At 46.0% G+C, this 21,106-nt stretch overlaps 1 protein-coding gene across 1 annotated transcript in view; it reads right to left on the reverse strand.

Annotated features, from left to right (window-relative positions):
- DCBLD2 (discoidin, CUB and LCCL domain containing 2) overlaps positions 1–21,106 on the reverse strand; it is a 67,005-nt gene that overhangs the window by 20,289 nt on the left and 25,610 nt on the right. Inside the window, 3 exon segments of the mRNA XM_044284484.1 lie at positions 516–567; positions 4,170–4,310; positions 13,617–13,844. Coding sequence (XP_044140419.1) covers positions 516–567; positions 4,170–4,310; positions 13,617–13,844 — 421 coding nt within the window.

The following is a 21,106-nucleotide window of genomic DNA, read 5'->3' on the forward strand; positions in this document are numbered from 1 at the left end:
CTGTATTCAGGATTATAATCCCTGACCAGCAGAGCAGAGCGCTTTACCTCAGTGTTGTGAATTAACGTGTCCCCCTGTGTGATTAGGACAGGTTTTGTCTGTACTAATAGGACGGCGGCCATTTTATTGCTCCTAATAATTGCTCCCTAGACAAAATGAACCATTATAGCTAATGAAATGTATTTGGGAATATATTTATAATAAAGCAGTATTTTTTGTAATTTTATTTTCTTAATTCCTGGAGAACCCCTTTAAGATAAGGTGTTTTATTAGAATCTAACATTATATCTACGGTATGTCTTTATGATAGATACAGATTCTCCCCGCAGAGATCCAGCTACTAGACAGTCTTAGGTGTAATGCCCCCCGGGAAAAAAGTATGCAAAAAAGAGTGAAGAAAAGGGTCTCTAGTCCTATCCCTACAAGAGGCAGTCTTCTTTCTCCTGGAGGACAGCGATTTTGCACATCTCCACAATAAGCGTAATCATTATGTTAATGGATACTTAACACACTACCTGTATTCAGGTTCAGAAAACCGGCTTGCCTTCTCCAAACAGGTTATAAGATCTGGAAAGTGAAGGATACGATACACATCAAGAACAGAATGTCAGAAGCTAGAACATAACTATACGGATTGTAGACGTCTAGGGGTCTTCAGGGTGGGCCCTTCACTGAACAGTAATATGAAGCTCAGTCTCTTCATATTTGACCCAGGTATTTTCTGATTCCCAAATATAAAGTCAACAGGGCTGTAATGCACACGTGATCCTCAACGACTAGAGGGAGGAAACTGGATAACAGATCAGAAAGGTGGCCATATAACCAAGTTATCTGTCGGCCAGACAGCTAATCCTCGTGCATGTGTTCTCAAAATGGAGAAAGGAATAAACTGTTGCCAGACACCGCCAGCAGTGACGTATGTCCTCCGAGAATAAGGACTATGCAGGTTGAAATCGATGGGGGAGAGTCGGGAGGCCCATATACATTAGATGGCCGGCTGATCCTGCCAAAATAGGCATGTTCGGCCAGTGTTCTGCTAATATATGGTTATTCACTGGTCACATCATGGCTGAGGGCAGTGAATAGCAGCCCTGATACACATGACGAGAGACAGGACATTACACTTGCAGTCCACAGGGAACCAAAAGAAGCATTGACAGGACGCCCAGCACTGGAACAGAGCGCCCGGTGAACATGCGATTGGATTATTTTTTTTTATGTTAAATGCATTCCAGCCCTTAAAGGGGTTGTCTGGGTTCAGAGCTGAACCCGAACATATCCCCATTTTCACCCAGGCAGCCCCCCTGACATGAGCATCGGAGCAGTTCATGCTCCAATGCTCTCCTTTGCCCTGCGCTAAATCACACAAGGCAAAGGAGTTCCGGTGACTAACCGGGCTCTCCATGGGGCTGCCAGGAAGCCGGGTGACGTCACTGGCACTGATGGGCGGGCTTTAGCGCTGCCCTAGCCAGTAAAACTGCTAGGGCAGCGCTAAAGCACGCCCATCAGAGCCGGTGACGTCACCGAACACACTGCAGGGCAAAAGGAGAGCATCGGAGCATGAGATACTCTGATGCTAACATCAGGGGGGTTGCCTGGGTGAAAATATGGGTATGTCCGGGTTCAGCTCCGAATTTTTTTAACTGATGACCTCATATACAATTACTGAGCAGTACTGATGTGAATAATGCAATTGGGGTCAGATATAAAACCTGCTGCTCACTCGTCCTCCCCCAACCCTTTCCACAGACTTCTATGGGATAATGTAACACGATCCCTCAGTGAACAGGCAGCACGTCTTGGCCTCACAACACACAGAATTATCACAACAGTAGGAATGCATTACACTCCCCAATCTTCAGACAGGACGAGCAGTGCTGGTTTGTATCGGCTTATTACATAGGCTGATGCAAAGTATATGGGGGAGGAACGATCGCTACCGCAGGTGATCCTTCCACGTTCAGTTCTAATGATTATCGGCAGCATGCTGCTAAAAATCAGAGGCAATCTGCCACCATCGAGGATTTGCTCATCTCTCAACTGAAATGCAGCACGACTGCAAGGGGCAATTATCAGGAATACGTGTTTCTACGAATGCTTCTTCCCGATATTTGTCAACATATTTAATAGCTGCCCAGGAAAGGAGGGTGAGAAAACAGCCAATAACTGCAGAACAAGGCATTTTTTCTGGTCAGATATTACGAAGCTTCTTTTATTCACAGGGACTATTGATTTATGCTAAGATGTGTGAGAAGTAAATGTTCTTGTTATAGGTTATACTGCAAGGACTCGTCCACAATGCCTCCACACCTCCACTAATCATTTCCACTGTTCTGCTGCATCCTAAGGGCAGATCCTGAAGATGACTGACAGCAGTGGGGACCATGCCCCCGGACAAAACAGCACAGCATGCTGGCAAAGGACCCACCAATGAACACACCCCATACACGGGCATCTTTCTAAACATATCACCCCTGGTTTATGGGATAAAACTAGTGACAGGTCCCTTTAAAGCGTGCACTCCCTTTAGGTCTGAATACTCGAAGCTTCTCTGTGTCCTCGGGATGAGACGTCTTTACATTTATATCTAAGACAAACTGAAGCAATGAAAGGGAATTGATGTGATCTCAAGGGCATTGTGCTCGTAAGGAGAGGAAATAAACAGCTTGGCCTTCTTGGCTCAGAGACAGAAGCAGAGATTTCCATATTTCTCCCAGAAAAAGGGACAGAATAAATAAATAACTGGAGCACAATGGGAAGAGACAGAACGGAGACGGACAGCTATTTGAAGAGGACTTGTGCTTGGTAGGCTTGAGCAAATCGAGCTCCGAATCATAGATCCAAAGTCGATACGTTCAAAAACTTTGTGGTTAAAGGGAACCTGTCACCTCAAAAATGCGTCTACACCCGCCAGCAGTACCTCGCAGCCTTAATAATCATACTTCATCCTGTTGTCCGATGCTGCGCAAGTGCAAAAAACGCAGTTTTATTTTCCATCAGCGCTATAGTACCGGCCAGCTTGAAGTCAAAAGGGGCAGCAGCCTCCTTATTTCAAGTCAAGGTAACCACGGCCCCTAACCGTCCCCTCTTGCCTAAAAGTGACAGCCTGCAGTCCCCAAGTCTTGTGCATGCGCATTGCGCCGCTGAAACCTGGCTAACAACGTCAGCAGGAGGTGGGATAGCACATTACTACAGAGTGCACCGCGCATGCGCGAGACTTGGGGACTCACGGCCGCACTGCAGGCTGTCACTCTCAGGCAAGAGGGGACGGTTACTTTGACTTGAAGCAAGGAGGCCGCTGCCCCCTTTGACTTGAAGCTGGCCGACACTATAGCGCTGATTGAGAATAAAACCGTGTTTTTTTTACCTTACGCAGCATCGGACAACAGGATGATTATGAACAGGCTGCGGGATACTATGAGGTACTGCTGGCGGGTGTAGATGCATTTTTGAGGTGACAGGGTCCCTTTAATGCTGTTTTCGTACGGCATTAAAACATATTCATTTTGTGATATTTCTGTCAATTACTACGGTGTTCATAGCTGCGTATTTATAAACATTTTAAAATAGGAATCTGAAGTGGGCTTTGGTACCAAGGTACCAGCTAGTACCAAAGCCCAAAAGCCCACTTCGGATTCCTATTTTAAGATGTTTTTGAACACACAGATAGGAATACAGTAATAATTCACCAAAGTCTTTCTGAACAAATCGACTTTAGATCTATGATCCGAAGCTCGATTCACTCAAGCCTAGTGCTTAGCCAAACAGAACGTGCACGTGTACGAGGGGGGGATTTGGGGAGGCTCCCACAGCGATCATCCAAATCTTCATGAACAGGAAAGTACTGTCACTAACTAGAAAGATTTGCCATTCTGGAATCTACAAAAGGCTAATGAAATAATTTTGTTGCCACCCAGCTTTCCCGGGAACTGATAACTAAGAAACAGTTAAAATAACAGAAGAAATAAATCTGGCTGCATACACAGAACCCACGTCTGCAGAAAGCAAGGCTAAGCTTACAAACCAACTCCAGTCTTCGTCGGTGTAGTGTGCGTCATACCCTCTGGATACACAGATGGAAGGCGATACATTGGTAAGGAGGAACAGCCAGGAAACCCCAATCAGCCCCCACAACATCAAGCTTTACGCCAATGCAAAGCAACCGATACCTGTTTTATTTGAGGTGGAATACGAAGCCAGAAAGCCTCTCCCAGAGATGTGGATCCCGCTCATGAACAGCACTGTGACCTCATGGCTCTTGGACTCGACGACGTCTTCTGGCTTTAATACCAAGCCGCAGTACTTCGCCCCTGGCCAGAGTGGGAGAGACAGGAAAGGTTTAATGGAGAGAAACAAGTGACTTCCAGCAGGTCTACATCAGCTTCCACGTTAACAGTCATTTCTTCTTTCAATGCAGTGTGCCTGGTACTACAGCAAATTTACTTGAATGGGGTTGAGGTGCATTACCATGCACAGCCACATGTAGAGATGGGGCGCTGTGTCTGGCCGCAGACTAGGTGGATGGGGTTTTAAGAAAGCCATCCGTATGGAGTGGAAAAAAGCTAATTATGTTGAGGATGTCGTGAATGGTCACTGGGTTTCACTCAATGTATAGGTTCTGATACATGTAGTGCTTGCTTTTTGCATATCAGCCCTGGTCGTGCGCATCTGCACATAATTTCATATTGTTCGGAGGTGCTGGTCTTAGACTTTTTCCAGCGTGCAGGTGCCCACAGAGAGGGCTCTGAGTGCTGCCCCTGGCACCCGTGCCATAGGTTTGCCACCAGTGCCCTAGTGTAATGAACCCCCCAAAAGGACGAACAAACATAGAATCAAACAAAACACCACAAACAAAAAGAAGTGTGCTAACAACTATAACATATACAGAAGCCCCCAGAGGGGTATCTTGAGCCGGTAGATCTTACCGGTCCAGTAGTATTGCACAATGCAGACGTGGCTCAGAGTTACATTCACTTAATGATACCTTTCCTTCGCATTCGTGTTCTTGACGATCCTTCTTTCTCACCATCAAGCGTCATGTTTAGCTTCTGCATGTGCAGGGGACGGGACTAGGGGTCCTAAACTGTCTCTAGTATGCCCTAATGAGGCCAGTACACCCTTAGGACCTCCTAATACGGGGTCATAGCCCTGAAAAGAGCGGCCCCATCCGGAACCTGGCCCTGTTAATAAAACCCTAGACAACCCTAACTATATGTGCAGTGATACCTACTGGGGGAGTCCAGGTCTAAATTGACTAAGGTGACTACCTCTTGAAGCTCATCAAGAGAATGCCAAGAGTGTGCAAAGCAGTAATCAAAGCAAAAGGTGGCTACTTTGAAGAACCTAGAATATGACATATTTTTAGTAGTTTCACACTTTTTTGTTATGTATATAATTCCACATGTGTTAATTCATAGTTTTGATGCCTTCAGTGTGAATCTACAATTTTCATAGTCATGAAAATAAAGAAAACTCTTTGAATGAGAAGGTGTGTCTAAACTTTTGGTCTGTACTGTATGTTTCTGCACAGAGCGGTATGCGGTCTCCTGAGAAGCACAAGATGAAGCAGCTGCTCAACACGCCAACAAGAAAAAAGGGACATTGGAACCACAGGGTGTCCTTGCATGGATGAGCCCTGCCACACGCACGCTGCACTCCATGTATTAGAAGATAGTCCATCCCCGTGTCCCCTGATGATTCCTGGGGCTGTTTAAATCCGATGAAACGCGTTGGGACACTCTTCTTCATCTCGTGCTTCTCAGGAGACCGCATACCGCTCTGTGCAGAAACGCACATCAACTTAGACCTTGACTCCCCCAGCAGGTATCACTGTACATATTGCTAGGGTTGTCTAGGGTTTCATTAACAGGGCCAGGTTCCGGGCGGGCCGCTCTTTGCAGGGCGAAGCAATTAGGGCATACTAGAGACAGTTTAGGACCCCTAGTCCCGTCCCCTGCACATGCAGAAGTTAAACATGACACCTGATGGTGAGAAAGAAGGATCCACACGAATGCAAAAAAGGTATCACTGAGTGACTGTAGCTCTGAGCCACGTCTGCATTGTGCAATACTACCGGACCGGTAAGATCCACCCGTTTTTTTCTACCGGCTCAAGATACCCCTCTGGGGGCTTCTGTATATGTTATAGTTGTTCGCACACTTCTTTTTGGTTGTGGTGTTTTGTTTGATTGTATGTTTGTTCGTCCTTTTGGGGGTTCATTACACCAGGGGATTCTCTAGGCTTGTCCCTTTTGTGTATTTTTTATACCTACTTTATTAAAAGTTAAGTCTTAATTTGTGATACTGGCCCCCCCTTAAAATGTTTTATCTGTAACATAGCCAAGACGGATCTGTATTGAACACCATTGAAAGTCAATGGAGGACAGATCAGTTTTCTATTGTGCCACTGAAATCTGATCCATCCCCATTGACTTACATTGTGTATCAGGACGGATCCATTTGGCTCAGTTTCATTAGACGGACACCAAAACGCTGCAAGAGGATCACCAGACATGGAGGATCACCAGACATTTGCCTTGCAAATGATAGGGAAAAAAAACTGACACGGATCACGGACGCGGATGACAATCTTGTGTGCATCTGTGTTTTTTCACTGACCCATTGACTTGAATGGGTCCGCGAATCGTTGTCCATGGAAAAAAAGAAAATAGGACAGGTCATATTTTTTTCACGGACTGGAAACACAGATCACGGACGCGGATGACAAACTGTGCATTTTCCGAATTTTCCACAGACCCATTGAAAGTCAATGGGTCCGCAGAAAATTGCGGAAAACGGAACAACGGACACAACAACAGTCGTGTGCATGAGGGCTAAGTCAGATACTGCCGTTCACTGCAGGACCTCAGGTGACTATGAGGAGATCAGTCTGGTTTCTGGCATCAGTGCTGGGTTTTGGCCACACAAAAAACCCTGCAGGCACCAGTGTTTTTCCGCCCAACACCCGGTACGCATGCTGGAAACCAGCAGGATCCCATCATAATTTTTTGCATGATTAAAGGAATGTATCATTAGAAAACTATTTAAATCAAGTTTTATGTTAAACACATTTTTTAAGAATTACCGGTGATGTTTTCGAAGAGGCCACTAAAGCAAAATAATAGGCGCCACTTCCTGGTTTGTACAGATCATTTTTCAGCAGTCATCTCATTATCACAGTAGGGATTACAATGACCCATCACATACAACGGTAACACAGGGGCACCATTCACAATAGGTGATCATCATAGCTTATCAGCTCCCTCCTGACCTCTGCACAGGTCAGAGACCATGTCCAGAAAACCCTTGAAATGCTCAATGAGTTCAGTCTATTGCAGGGATTCTCAACCTGCGGCCCTCCAGCTGTTTCAAAACTACAACTCCTAGCATGCCCTATAGCTGTAGGCTGTCGCATGCTGGGGGTTGTAGTTTTTCAACAGCTAGAGCATCCCTGGTCTATGGCCCGTGGTGGCTGTAAAGCATCTCTCTAAATGCTGTTACCAACCACTCAGGCAAGATGGTCGCCCCCACAATCATGTTCTGGAAACAGAATAAATAAAAAAATCTGCAACCAGAAAAGAAAAAAAATAACTGTTTAGAAAAAAAAAAAAAGGACACGTCTTGCCATCTGGTTTTAACTGGCAGAAACAAAAATTATAGGCGACACATTCCCTTTAAAGGGATTCTGTCACCTCCCCTCAGCCAAAAAACGATTTTAAAGCAGCCATGAAGCACAGCTTACCTGGATTAGGCTGTGCTCTTTTATCTTGCAATCCGTCCAGCAGTTACTGCAAAAAACGACTTTTATTGATATGCAAATGTGTCCTGAAGGTGCCCAGAGGGGCATTTTGTTGTTCTTAGAGAGCCCAGTACTGCCCCTCTTACAGTGCCCAGCCCGCCTTCCTTGCACTGTCTAACCGCCGCCCCCAGCCTGCCACAGCCTCTCCTCCCCCTCCCTCACGGCCGAACGAACTCTCGCACAGGCGCAGTACCCACTGAGGGCTGCGCCTGTGCGATCAGCAGGAGACTGAGGGCAGGAGCTTCATCCTCGTCACTGGGCATGCGCCCAGCCCAGTGACGTCCGATGTTAGCTCTTTCCCTCAGTCAGCAGGGAAGAGCGAGCATCGGACGTCACTGGGCTCGGCGCATGCCCAGTGACGAGGATAAAGCTCCTGCCCTCAGTCTCCTGCTGATCGCACAGGCGCAGCCCTCAGTGGGTACTGCGCCTGTGCGAGAGTTCGTTCGGCCGTGAGGGGAGAAGACGACACCCAGGAGAACATGGGCAGACTCCGCCTACTATAACCAAGTGACCGAACATACCGGAGGACATTGCAGGAGAACGGAGCGGCGCCCAGGGATAATAGTAAGTGCAACGAGATCCCTGGGCTCCGCTGTACAGATCATGACACTTAGTTCACAATGTTTGGACCAATGAAAGGTTCTCTTTAAGACCTGTAAAAAAAATAAAAAAATAAAAAGCTAGTAATTGATGCTGAACTAATAAAGCCCGTCCTTACATATGAGAGCTGCAGGAAGCTGTAAATCACTTCCTATCTCGAGGACAGGAGCTTCTTCAGGATCCAGCATCGTTCCCAGTGTCATGGAGCCGCCCTTACCTCATGTCCACAGCTCATTATGGCAAGGGTAAAAAGACACAAACATGTAGTACCATACTGTACTGCAGAGAGGCGCCACTGGACAGGCAATCACTGCATGCACTTCAATAGTGAAAAGGACATGCTGATTGCATGGATATTCCAACCAATTGCGTGTACCGTACTTCAGCGCGGCCTAGGCTATGCCGAACATGGCTTCAAGTTATGATGGTCCAGAAAAGACTACTGTATATTGAAAATATCATAACCTGAGACCACTGGAACATATACGCAAATGATGCGACTATACCCAATGTCAGCCAAACCTACAGATTTCGCAAACCATCTAACGTAACGGCCCCATATACCACAAATGGGGGAGATAAGGATTTAGTGTATATGTCAATATAAAACGGAATATTCACCGTCCCATGATAAGTGACTCAAGGCATGCTGAAAGATGTAGTGCGCCATTGACCATTACTGGTACCATGCAGAAGTCTGTGGCCCCCAGGCAGAGAGTGAGGGCCAAGGGTACAGGCTGGTAAGACAGCGCCCGGCATTTGTTTTTGGCTGCACGCAGCTCATAGGAGTCACTTACAGCATTATGTAAACTGTTACTAGTAACAAGCAAAGCTAAGAGGAAAGACAGAGACCTGGAGAAGATCAGACGCCGGAGTGAAGACGCACATCAGGCCCGAGTTCCTTGCCATTTAAGGGCCTGTGTGTTTATCACTTTTCAGCAGACAGGATTGCAAATTCTACACCGAGTCTGTTGAATTAGTCGCCTGCCTAATAAAACTAGATGACGCCGACGTCCCTTCACACCCCCAACATCTACCCAACGCCACGAAGTGCGAAGTGGAAGCACTAAATCCAGGCTAAAGAAGCAAACCCCAGCAAAATAAACCCTCCAGGAGATCGAGCGTCAGCCCTGGAGGGAATTACAGCAAAAGGACTCAGGGGGAGATCATCATCGTCTTTGTGCCTGAAAAGTGGTGTTAAAAAGTCACAGATGCAACTTAAAAAACAGTTTTGCAATGCCATCACAGCTTTCCATAAAGGGGGCTTGTCATGGGGCTCCATATCTTCATTTACGCCACTTTTCTGGCACAAATGAAGTCAGAAATCTACTCGAGCTCTGAGCCGTCGTAGATTTGTTTAGAAGCACGGACTGCACGCCTTCGTTTTACTCATTTTGGGCTATTTTTTCAATTGGTCTTTATAAAAAAAAAAAAATCTGCAGTTTTTGTCATAAAAGGGTTAAGCTTAAAGGGAGTCTTTCACCTAATCTGAGCGTTTTAGACCGCTCAGATCAGGTTATAGACTCTTTAACCCTCATTACGATCATACCTATCTCTTATCTGTCCCTCGCCCAGATAATGAAAATAACACTTTTTAAACGTATGCAAATTACCTTCTGAAGGTGCCCAGGGGCGGCGTTACTGGGCGATGTGCCCAGAAAAAAACACACCTCCAGCCGGCGGACGTCACCAGAGGACGGCGGGCTGGGAACTGGCCCGCACCTGCGCACTGCTCTGCCCATTATGGGCAGATGAACAGCTTTTCATATTGCGCATGCGCCGGCCAACTAAAGACAGCCGGCCGGCGCATGCGCAATATGAAAAGCTGTTCATCTGCCCATAATGGGCAGAGCAGTGCGCAGGTGCGGGCCAGTTCCCAGCCCGCCGTCCTCTGGTGCCGCTCGTGACGTCCGCCGGCTGGAGGTGTGTTTTTCTGGGCACATTGCCCAGTAACGCCGCCCCTAGGCACCTTCAGAAGGTAATTTGCATACGTTTAAAAAGTGTTATTTTCATTATCTGGGCGAGGGACAGATAAGAGACAGGTATGATCGTAATGAGGGTTAAAGAGTCTATAACCTGATCTGAGCGGTATAAAACGCTCAGATTAGGTGAAAGACTCCCTTTAAGCCTAGCTGTGAGCATCTTAATTTCACTTTGAGCCATGATCTAACCCTTACACTTAAGGTATATAAGCCATATGCTTATCAGTAAGATAAAAGCTGAGCTATAAATGAGTGTTTGAGCTCTCAGGAGATCAGAGATAAGCGTCACATGAGCCCTCAGTTGATGGGACTCAGAGTAAACACAAAGCCTGCTAATAGAAAATCTCCACCCTGTACAGAGAAAAGAGGCTTAATTTATCATTATTATTTTTTTTTTTAAATAAAGAGGCCCCAAATGTGTCCATACCCTTTAAAGTACACGTAGGGCTGCTTTCTGTGAGAAGGAAGCCCTCCATGCTGTTCCCAGGAAATTGGAGCCCAGGAGCTGTCACCTTTTTTCCGGGTGCCACCTGGACGTCCCGGGACAGCTGGCACGTTTATTGGATCCAAGAGAATTTCCATATGAAATCTGAAATACAGTAAGTCCAACCACACCGCTACAAAGGCTATATTATGGGTCCACACAACAAAGTGATAATACAGCCTATGTGACTAAGGCCAAAGGACCTACTGGACATTCCGAGATGTGCGTAAAAGTGTGCAGATAGGCAAGAGTTAAAAAAAAAGGTAATGCCTATTAATAACCACCGTAAATACACATATAGGCGGTCATTAAGGGGTCAAAGCAGCTGCCCACCATTAGAAAAACATGGCTGCTGTCTACTAGTAACAGTGCCACACCGGGCCATTGGCTGGAAGATAATAGGGCTGAGCTGCAATACCAGAAACTACCCTTGGACAGGTGTGGCGCCGTGTTGGAAACAAAGCAGCCATGCTTTTCTAATCCTAAACAATCCCTTTAAGAAGCTCTGAGCCAGTCACCACTATTTCAACATTACACAAGCTGTTGGGCTCCATTCACACCGGGAACTTGACGTATACGATTGCAGAGACCCCCACCGCTCACGAGAATGGGGTCCCAGCAATCATATACATCACCTATCCTATGGCTAGGTTATACATTTTGTTTGCAGGCACACCCTTTAACTATTCCATGTGCAAAGCCTTGCACCATTCAGACATCCAGCCAGAGCTACAATGGAGTGGTTTACATCAAAGCGTACTCATGTGTCAGACTGGCCCAAAGTCCAGATCTAAATCCCAATGAGAATCTGCGGCAAGACTCGCCGTCCAGTGTGACTGAGCTTGAGCTATAATTCAAGAAGAATGGGCATAAATTTGAGCCTCTAGATGTGACAAGCTGGTAGAGACCCCAAAAGACTTGTAGCTGTAATTGCAGAGAAAGGTGGCCCTACAGAGTGCTGACTCAGGGGGGCTGAAGAAATGCCCACTGCACTTTCCAGATTTTTATTTCTAAACAATGTTGAGAACCAGGTCTCATTTTCTCTCCACTTCGCACAGACTTACTACTTTGTGTTGGTCTATCACAAAACCCCAATAAAATACATTTCAGTTTGTGGGTGTAACCTGAGAAAATGTGGAAAAGTTCAAGGGGTATGAATACTTTTTCAAGGCACTGGAAAAGAGCAGTTTAGTGCAACAAGGTAGTCACCCTTGCACCTCGACAAACCAAAAGCTCCGCTCCCTGATTTCTCAGCAACGGAGGCACTGATCTGCAAGGGGACAAAACCGCCCGAATAAGGAGACCATGGCGAAACTACCAGTGGATTTGGTTTACGTCTCAGGTATGTGGTGACAGATTACCTTTAAAGGCAGGACTGTCCAAATACAGAAAAAGTTAGGAAGTGGAAGTTCAACTAGATGGCGTCATTCATACTAGTATGGTCACCAGCAGATGTCTCAGATTTCCTTATGTGCAGGCGGGAGATCACAAATACACAGGTTAGGCTCTATTCACACGTCCGTGGAACGGGTCCGCCTCCGTTCCGCAATATCCGGAACGGGTGCAGATACATTCATTCTCAATGGGGCGGAGAGCACACAGTGTGCTATCCGCATCTGCATTTCCGGAGCGCGGCCGCAATCTTCTAGTCCGCGGCCCCCAAAAAACAATAGAGCATGTCCTGTTTTCCGCAACTGCGGACAAGAATAGGCAGTTCTATGGGGGTGCCGGCCGGGTGTATTGCGGATCTGCAATACACCACGGACGTGTGAATGTAGCCTTAGGCCTCATGCACACAACCATTGTTTGTTTCCGCGTCTGTTCCGCCAATTTCAGCGTTTCTTATGCAGACCTACTCATTTCTATGGAGCCATTGAAAATGCGGATAGTCCACCGTTTGTTATCCGTGTCCGTGGTTCCTGTCCGTCAAAAAAATATAACCTGCCCTATTCTTGTCTGCGAAAAACGGTTCCATTCAAGTCAATGGGACCGCCAAAAATGGGGATGCACAACCGTCTGTCATCCGCGTCCGTTTTTGTAGAATCAGTTGCCTGGTGATCCGCATATATACCAGTATCCTGGGTGGGGATATTAAAATTACATTTTTTTACTTACTTTTTTTGGGGCGGCCCACAAAAAAAAACAAAAAAACACGGAAACACAAATGAAAACAAAAATGGCAAAGGATCCCCAATATGCGGACCGCAAAAATAAATAAAAAATTAACTGTCGTGTGAATGGAGCCTTACTAGTACATTTTTTATAGTTCATCTACAGCCGGCTTCAGTTCAGTCTTTTTTAAATCTGATAATTTTTAGTAAACATTTTTCTTGAAAATGACGGAATACAAGCAAATCTTGTCCGCGATCGCCTGAGGACATGTTTTATCTTTTCTGCATAGCAGAACCACGAACGCCGCATCTTTTGCAGATCCATTGAAAAGAATGGGTCCGCACCTGTTCCACAAAATTGCGGAACGGATGCGGACTTATTCATACGGCCGTCTGATTGAGCCCTTAGAGGGGTTTTCCCCACCTTGGCCTTGAGAGGCAGAGATTGGACAAGCCCTTTCACGTCTTTAGATTTTTTTCATTTTTTTGTTAAACAGAAACCAGAATTCCATCTCACGTGTTGCTTCTCCAGATCACCTGAGGAACATAACCGATTACATAACGTATGTGAGCTTTCAGAGATCTCAATTTGAGTCTCAGGTTTCTTCTATATTAAAAAAACAAGATACGAGGACTTCTTACCTAGTTCGGTTCTTGCGGCTCCAAAGCCATCATAAATCCTCAAGTAACTGGAATGACAGGAATCCACATCCTCAATATCGAAGTCTCCGAACTTCAGAAGAATTCTTTCACCGGGTTTCACTTGTATTTTCCACTCGCACACAGTGCTGTTTGGGTACGTATTAGGATAATTCTTCGATGTAAAAGTTCCACTTCCAGGGCCAAAAAACGTGTAACCACAGCCATCACCTAAACAGAAAAATAATAAAAACATAAGCTAAAAATTCTACTATAAAAATAGTAAAAAAAACACAATCACATCTGTTAAAGAACCACATACATAACGCTCAAACAGATCTTCAAGCATCATTGCTCTCAAATAATCTCCACTCTAAAGACAACATTCGGCAGGAGGGCGCAAAGGTAAAGAGAGAGAAAAGGCCCTCCGACTGCTGGAGCAGAATGATAATTGCATGACATTGTTCAGACAGGCCTGAGGGCACCAGTCTCACCGCTGTCTGGTTCTGTACCCGCTCAGTTACCATGCGGAAGCCACTTACAAGTAATACCTCCAAAATAACAGAGTGGACCTGGAGGTGGAGACCATGCAGCCACAGAAGCCCCCAAACCAATATACCTCTAATAGGTCATGTATTTTAATAAAAGGTCACTTATTAAATTAAATTAGTCACCAAAAATTTTATCTGCCAGTTAAAACCAGATCGTCACACATCTCCTTTTTATCTAATCTGTTTTTATTTTCTGATTGTAGATTTTTTATTCCATTTCCAGAAAGTGATTATGGGGGCGGCCATCTTGCCTGAGCTGTTCTTAGAAAGCATTAAGAAAATTGTTTTACGGCAGCCCCATGGCATCATCTGAGACCCGTGCAGATTGTACGAGGAAGGAAAAGATAGGACAATCACCTATTGTGAATGGAGAATCCTGTCTTATCTATACACAGAGGTGATATCATTACAGGCAGGATTAGAATGACAGATAAGCAGATAACTGCAGTAAAGTAATCTGTATAAACCAAGAACTGGCTTCAATTATTAGACATAGTGGCCAGTACGAAAACTGGAGAATTTAAATCTTTTTTTGTTTAAATATATGGAATACATGGACAATTAAAAACTCTTAAAAAATATGTTAAACAGAGTGATTTTCTAATGACAAACTCGCTTTAACACGCCTGACTTTTGTGATACCCTGGTCTGTTGGCCTCGGCTGCTGGTCTTAGGGTACTTTCACACTTGCGTGGTGAGGATCTGGCAGGCAATTCCTTAGCTGGAACTGCCTGCTGGATCGGGAAATCCGTATGCAAACGGATATCATTTGTAGACGGATCGGGATGCGGATCAGTCTGACAAATGCATTGAAATTCCGGATCCGTCTCTCCGGAACACTTGGTACCGGATCTGGCATTAATACATTTCAATGGCAAGTGTCCAGAATTTTGGTCGGAGAAAATACCGCAGCATGCTGCGGCCAAATACCGTAAAGGGACTGAACTGAAGACATCCTGATGCATACTGAACGGCATGCTTTCCATTCAGAATGCATTAGGATAAGGCTACATGCACACGACAGTTGTGTGTTTTGCGGTCCACAAATCGTGGATCCGCAAAACACAGGAGTCTGTGTGCGTTCCGCAATTTGCGGAACAGCACAGACAGCCTTTAGGGTCCATTCACACATCCGTTTTTTTCTTTCCTGATCTGTTCTGTTTTTTGCGGAACAGATCAGGACCAGATCTGGACCCATCCATTTTCAATGGGTCCTGGAAAAAAAAAAAAAATCGGACAGCACAATGTGTGCTGTCCGTTTCCGTTGTTCCGTTCCGCATGTCCGATAAAATATAAAACATGTCCTATTCTTTTCCGCAAAATTCGGATCCTGGTACAATACAAAGTCAATGGATCCGCAAAAAACGGATGACATACGGAAACATTTTCAGGAACAACGGATCCGCAAAAAACTGACCGAAATTCGGGATATAGAAAAATACTGACGTGTGAATGTAGCCTTAATATAACTGCCTATTCTTGTCTGCAAAACGCGGACAAGAATATGACAGGTTATATTTTTTTTGTGGACCACGGAACGGCGCAACGGATGCGGACAGAACACAGAGTGCGGCCCGCATCTTTTGCGACCCAATTGAAGTGAATGGGTCCGCATCCGGGCCGCCAAAACTTCGGCTCGGATGCTGACCAAAACAACGGCCGTGTGCATGAGGCCTAAAACTGAAGACCCTGTGACGGAACTCAATACCGGAAAAGCATAACGCTAGTGTGAAAGTACCCTAAAGAAAACAAGGACTTCCAACAAACAGTGGTCCTTAAACTAAACTCTGATGTTTTAACATTGACACTATAACAAGACAGTTGGGGGGAAGGGGGGTGCTTGTTCAGGGGCTGCCAGGCCTTGGAAATGGACAAAGCAGTCCTTACACAGCCATTTTTCACTGTTGTGTGAATAAAGCCTAAAGTGGTTGTGTAAACGGATGCGGATGTGTGAATGGACCCAAACACATGAGCAATATGGGCTGGGCATAGCATTTCTACAGTATGGATCCGCAAAATACGGATGTGTTCCGTGTGCGTTCTGTATTTTTTGTGGATCCATTGACTTGAATGGGGCCTCTGACCGTGATTTGCGGACAATACTAGGACATGCACTACTGTTTTGCGGAACGGAAATACGGAATGCACACGGAGTACCTTCTGTTGTTTTTGAGGACCCATTGAAGTGAATGGTTCCGCATACGGTCTGCAAAAAAAACCTGAACGGAAGCAGAAAGAAAATACGTTCGTGTGCATGAGCCCTAAGGGTCCATTCAGACGTCCGTAGTGCATTGCGGATCCGCAATACACCCGGCCGGCACCCTCATAGAAATGCCTATTCTTGTCCGTAATTGCGGACAAGGAGGACATGCTCTATTTTCTCCCGGAGCTGAGAGAATGAATGGGTCCACACCTGTTCAGGATAATTGCGGAACGGATGCGGACCTATTCTACGGACGTCTGAATGGAGCCCGTTTCCGGGATCAGGAGCAAATGCTGGCCGCACAAAAACCCGTTGCATGCAGAGGGATTCGTCCGGCTAAAACCTGGAATTATGTCGGAAATCAGCCGGATCACTGCTGGACCTGACTGCAGTCAATGGGGATCCGTCTGTGAAATAGAGGATACGGCAGGCTGCTCTGTGCCGGATCTACAAACAAAGCTTCAACTGGCTTTTATTCTCAGGTTATTCACTCAGGTCAGACGTGGAGGATACATCGCCTAGTCTCTCTGTTATAAACTTGTTAATCTGTCAATTAGACTTTTATAGCACAGAATCCCTGACAGATCTCATGGTTTAAGTAGGATGAGCAGATTTATGGGTGGTCAAGATGGGGGGGATAGGGGGAGACAGAGATAAAACGGCACCTCCCCAGAAACAAGATCAAAGACATGACATTCCTCTGTGTGACACTTGGTCCTCAACTTTCAGCTAAAACCACAAGTATGCTCTAAGAACATGTCGCACTTCAGACTACACATACTTCAAGACGGTTATATATAACTGAAGTAAGGAGAGACAGAAGGGGCTCCACCACTGCGCCCATTAAATGTCAATCTATTCTTACCATCCGTTATTTACGAGTTATAAAGTGATGACAAGAAAATATTTCACCGACATCCACCCCTGCCCCAGTGTAGACCACAAATGTCACGGAAAATAGCAAAGTAAGGAGCAAGTGATAATAAGCGTTGAGTGTCAGGCTCTGTTCACATGTGCATCGCAGAAACAGACCGTGTCGGATCTTTTGCATGGTGGGCACCACTGGCCCCCCGGATCCTCCTGGCTTACAAGGGGGCCCACTGGACTCCTGAGGCTTCTGTTGTGTTGCCAGGAGACACAGCGCTCCTATCTCAACAACTGGGACCTGCCAGGAACAAGAGCGCACCGCACCTGTACACCTTTCTCCATTCACTGCCATTGGGCTTTCTAAAAAAAAAAAAAAATTGAGCGCTGGCTTGGCCATTTTCAGGAGTTCTAGAGCTGTGAATGGAGAGGTGGTTGAGCATGCGCAGCGTTCTCTCCTTTCACAGCAGGATCCCGTTCTTGAGAAAGGAACGGAGTTCCAGAGTTGAGACCTGCACCTATCAGACACTTCCAGCATATCCCATCAATATGCCATAAATGTCCATATGGGAAATATCCCTTTAAGGGCTCATGCGCGCGAAGGCAAGGGCTCCATGAACATATTGCGGACCGCAAACAGCGGGTTCGCAGTATACGGGCACTGGCCTTGTGCAATCTGTGCTGCAGACCCATTGGGTCCGCGATCCACAAGACATGTCCTATCTTTGGCGGAGGAAAGAACGGATCAGAAGTCTGCGGAAACACTACGAAGCGTAGGCTTCCAGGTCCGTGCCTTCCCTCTGCAAAAGATAAGACATGTCTTATCTTTGGGGATCCTGGACCCATTCAAGTCAATGGGTCTGCATCTGCAGCATGGAGTACACATGGCCGGTGCCCATGCATTGTGGATCGCTACTTGCGGTCCGCAGCATGGGCACGGAGCCCTTACAGTCGCGTGAACGAGCTTCAAGTCTGTAAAGCCACCTCTTGGCCCACAGTCTGATGTGCACGGAGGAATCGTGACTAGTGTTGAGCAAACTTGTGATTTAAGTTCGGCGTCCAAAGTTCGGGTTATCTAAGAATCCTGTTATGGATTCCAAATTCCTTTATAGTCCATGGTAGCGGAATCCATAACGCGATTCTTCGAGAGCCTGAACTTTGGACACCAAACTTAAAACACAAGTTTGCTCAACACTAATCGAGACGGCTCTGCCATAACAGACTCGTTGGTGGCGTAAAACGCTGTTGGTTAAGTTCAAACATGCGTGTATGATCAGCTACGGAAGCCAAGTGAATCAACAGCAATAAAAAAGGTACACTGCGCATGTGCACTTAGCCTAACGTACAGGCTGGTAAAAATCTCCCAGCGCGTGCGTTAACATTTCCATAGGCCCCAATTCACCAAGCAGCAAGAGGGTTCTTTTGGCCCCATCTGGTCAGTCAGCATACATTATTTCAAGTGTACAGGAAAGCGGAGTCGACAATATTGCGCCAGTCCACATGGACAAAAACAGACTCGAGGCGTTCCAATGTTCTCGTGACCCGGACATCAAGAGTATTGAATGGCAAAATGACTTAACAATTGTTCTAGGAAACAGCAAGCTCCATTATAAAAAAATGAAGAGAATCACTAACAGCAAAACACGGTGCTGACCTCAGCCGGTCTGCGGAGGAATGTTGGGATGGCGCCAGAACACGGGCTTTCCTCGGGAAATGACGTCGCTCTGTATTTCTGGATCACAGTTGTTCTTATCCTGAATGAAAGTTGTTTTCCCTCTTCTTTATGCACATTGTTTTCTTGAGATGCATAATTATAGCATTTACTGAGCCTATTATCAGCGTCCTCGTGACAGGAAGGGTCTCCTTCCCAAGACTCAAGAGCCGTCAATAGGTCTATAAATGCCTTGTAGCAGAGGCTCGGGCAATGCTGCCGGCCTCTGAAATGTCACATATTCAGGCTGTTCAAGACACAAAACTAAGCGAAAAAAGTGTTCCTGGGCATTTCTCCATACTGCAAAAGCAGCAAAGTAATAGCTGACCACGTTTTATTCTCTTTTCACCTCCAAAGTTCAATTGTATCACTAATGCAAGGAACCTAGCAAAAGTCTGATATAAAGGGGTTGTCTCCCTTCAGCAAATGGCATGGATCATGTAGAGGAAGTCAACACTAATGTATCGTGATTGTCCATATTGCTTCCTTTGCTGGCTGGCTTCATTTTTCCATCACATTATACACTGCTCATTTCCACCCTACAATCCAGCAGTGGTGGTCGTGCTTGCACATTATTGGAGAAAGTATAAGTTACGGTCCGTGGTAGCAGAATCCAGAACAAAATTCTTAGATAACCCGGACCTTGTATGACTAACTTGAAAACACAAGTTTGCTCGTCCCTAATCACAATACATTAGTAAGTGTATTAACTTTCTCTACATGACAAATGCCATTTGCTGAAGTGAGACAGGCCCTTTAAGTTTTGGGTGTGAATCGAGAAGAAATCGTGAGCTGTAAGGGCTCATATAGATGTGCGTATTCTAGCGCTCTGCGGTAGAGGTGGCTGTGCCCATGAGTCGGCTCGATAGAGGGCTCTGCCCGAAACATTGCATTTATGATACTAAACATGGTGCATGAACAGCGGAAAGTTAAACAAGGTTATCCTGTGAAAATATTTATCAGCTATTTATAGGATAGGTAATAATTATCGGAACCTGGGACCCCTGTGCGTTCCCGAGAATGAAGGTCCCCCGAGTGCCCACTTTGGTCCACCGCTCCATTTACTTCAAAGCTGCTGATGGAGCATCGTCTACATCAGCCTCAATGAAGTGAATGGAGTTGTGGACCAAAATGAGCACTACTATTCAGGGCTCATGCACACAACCGTATGTATTTTGCAGTCTGCAAAAAATACGGATGACATCCGTGTGCATTCCGTATTTTACAGAAAGGAACAGCTGACCCCTAATAGAACAGTCCTATCCTTGTCCGTAATGCAGAGAATAATAGGACAAGTTCTATTTTTGGTGGAACGGACATACGGAAACAGAATGCACACGGAGTAATTTTATTTTTGTAGCCCCATTGAAGTGAACAGATCCGCATACGGGCCACACAAAAAAAGAAAACAGAATAGACACGGAAACAAAATATGTTCGTGTGCATGACCCCCTTAGACAGAGGAGTTGAGGACCCTTCGTTCTTGGGAACATGGGGAGTCCCAGTAGCTTGACCTCCCGCAATCCGATAGTTATCACTTACCTTGTGGACTGACGTATGCCCTACCTGCCCCTGGCCCCCCAAAGCTTCCAACATGCATCACCTATCCTGTCCAATAGTCCGTGACAGACATTATGCACATGGCAGAGGCATGCGCAGGAACTTGTACAAAGGCACACGAGTACGTATGAACCTGTACTACAGAACCATCAACACTAAAACGTGCCGCCATATGGTGCCTCCATGCAGCACTGCACTTCAGAGATATGCGTCCTCTGCAGCAATGTTAATTTGTTATCAAATGCATCACAGGCATAAAAACCATGAGTTGTCGGCAGCACACTGTCACATATATGGCGACAGACTGCTGACAGTAATGAAAGTGTCTGTACAATCGCTCAGTCACATACAGAACCGATGACTGCCCCATGTAACGGGAGCTGAACGAGCTCGCTATATCCTCAATTCTGGCTAGTTAGCAAGAACCCCCCCCCCCTCCCAGGGTTGGGCGATATACCGGTATCACAATATACCGCGGTATTAAAAAACTGCGATAGAAGCGGTCATGTGCGTTTACCGCTTCTAAAATCGGGTTTTCTGGGACCTATCCTCTGGATAGGTCATCGTTATCTGATCGGTGGGATCTGACACCCGGCACCCCCGC

The sequence above is a fragment of the Bufo gargarizans genome, chromosome 3, assembly GCF_014858855.1.
Source record: "Bufo gargarizans isolate SCDJY-AF-19 chromosome 3, ASM1485885v1, whole genome shotgun sequence".
Lineage (NCBI taxonomy): Eukaryota > Metazoa > Chordata > Amphibia > Anura > Bufonidae > Bufo > Bufo gargarizans.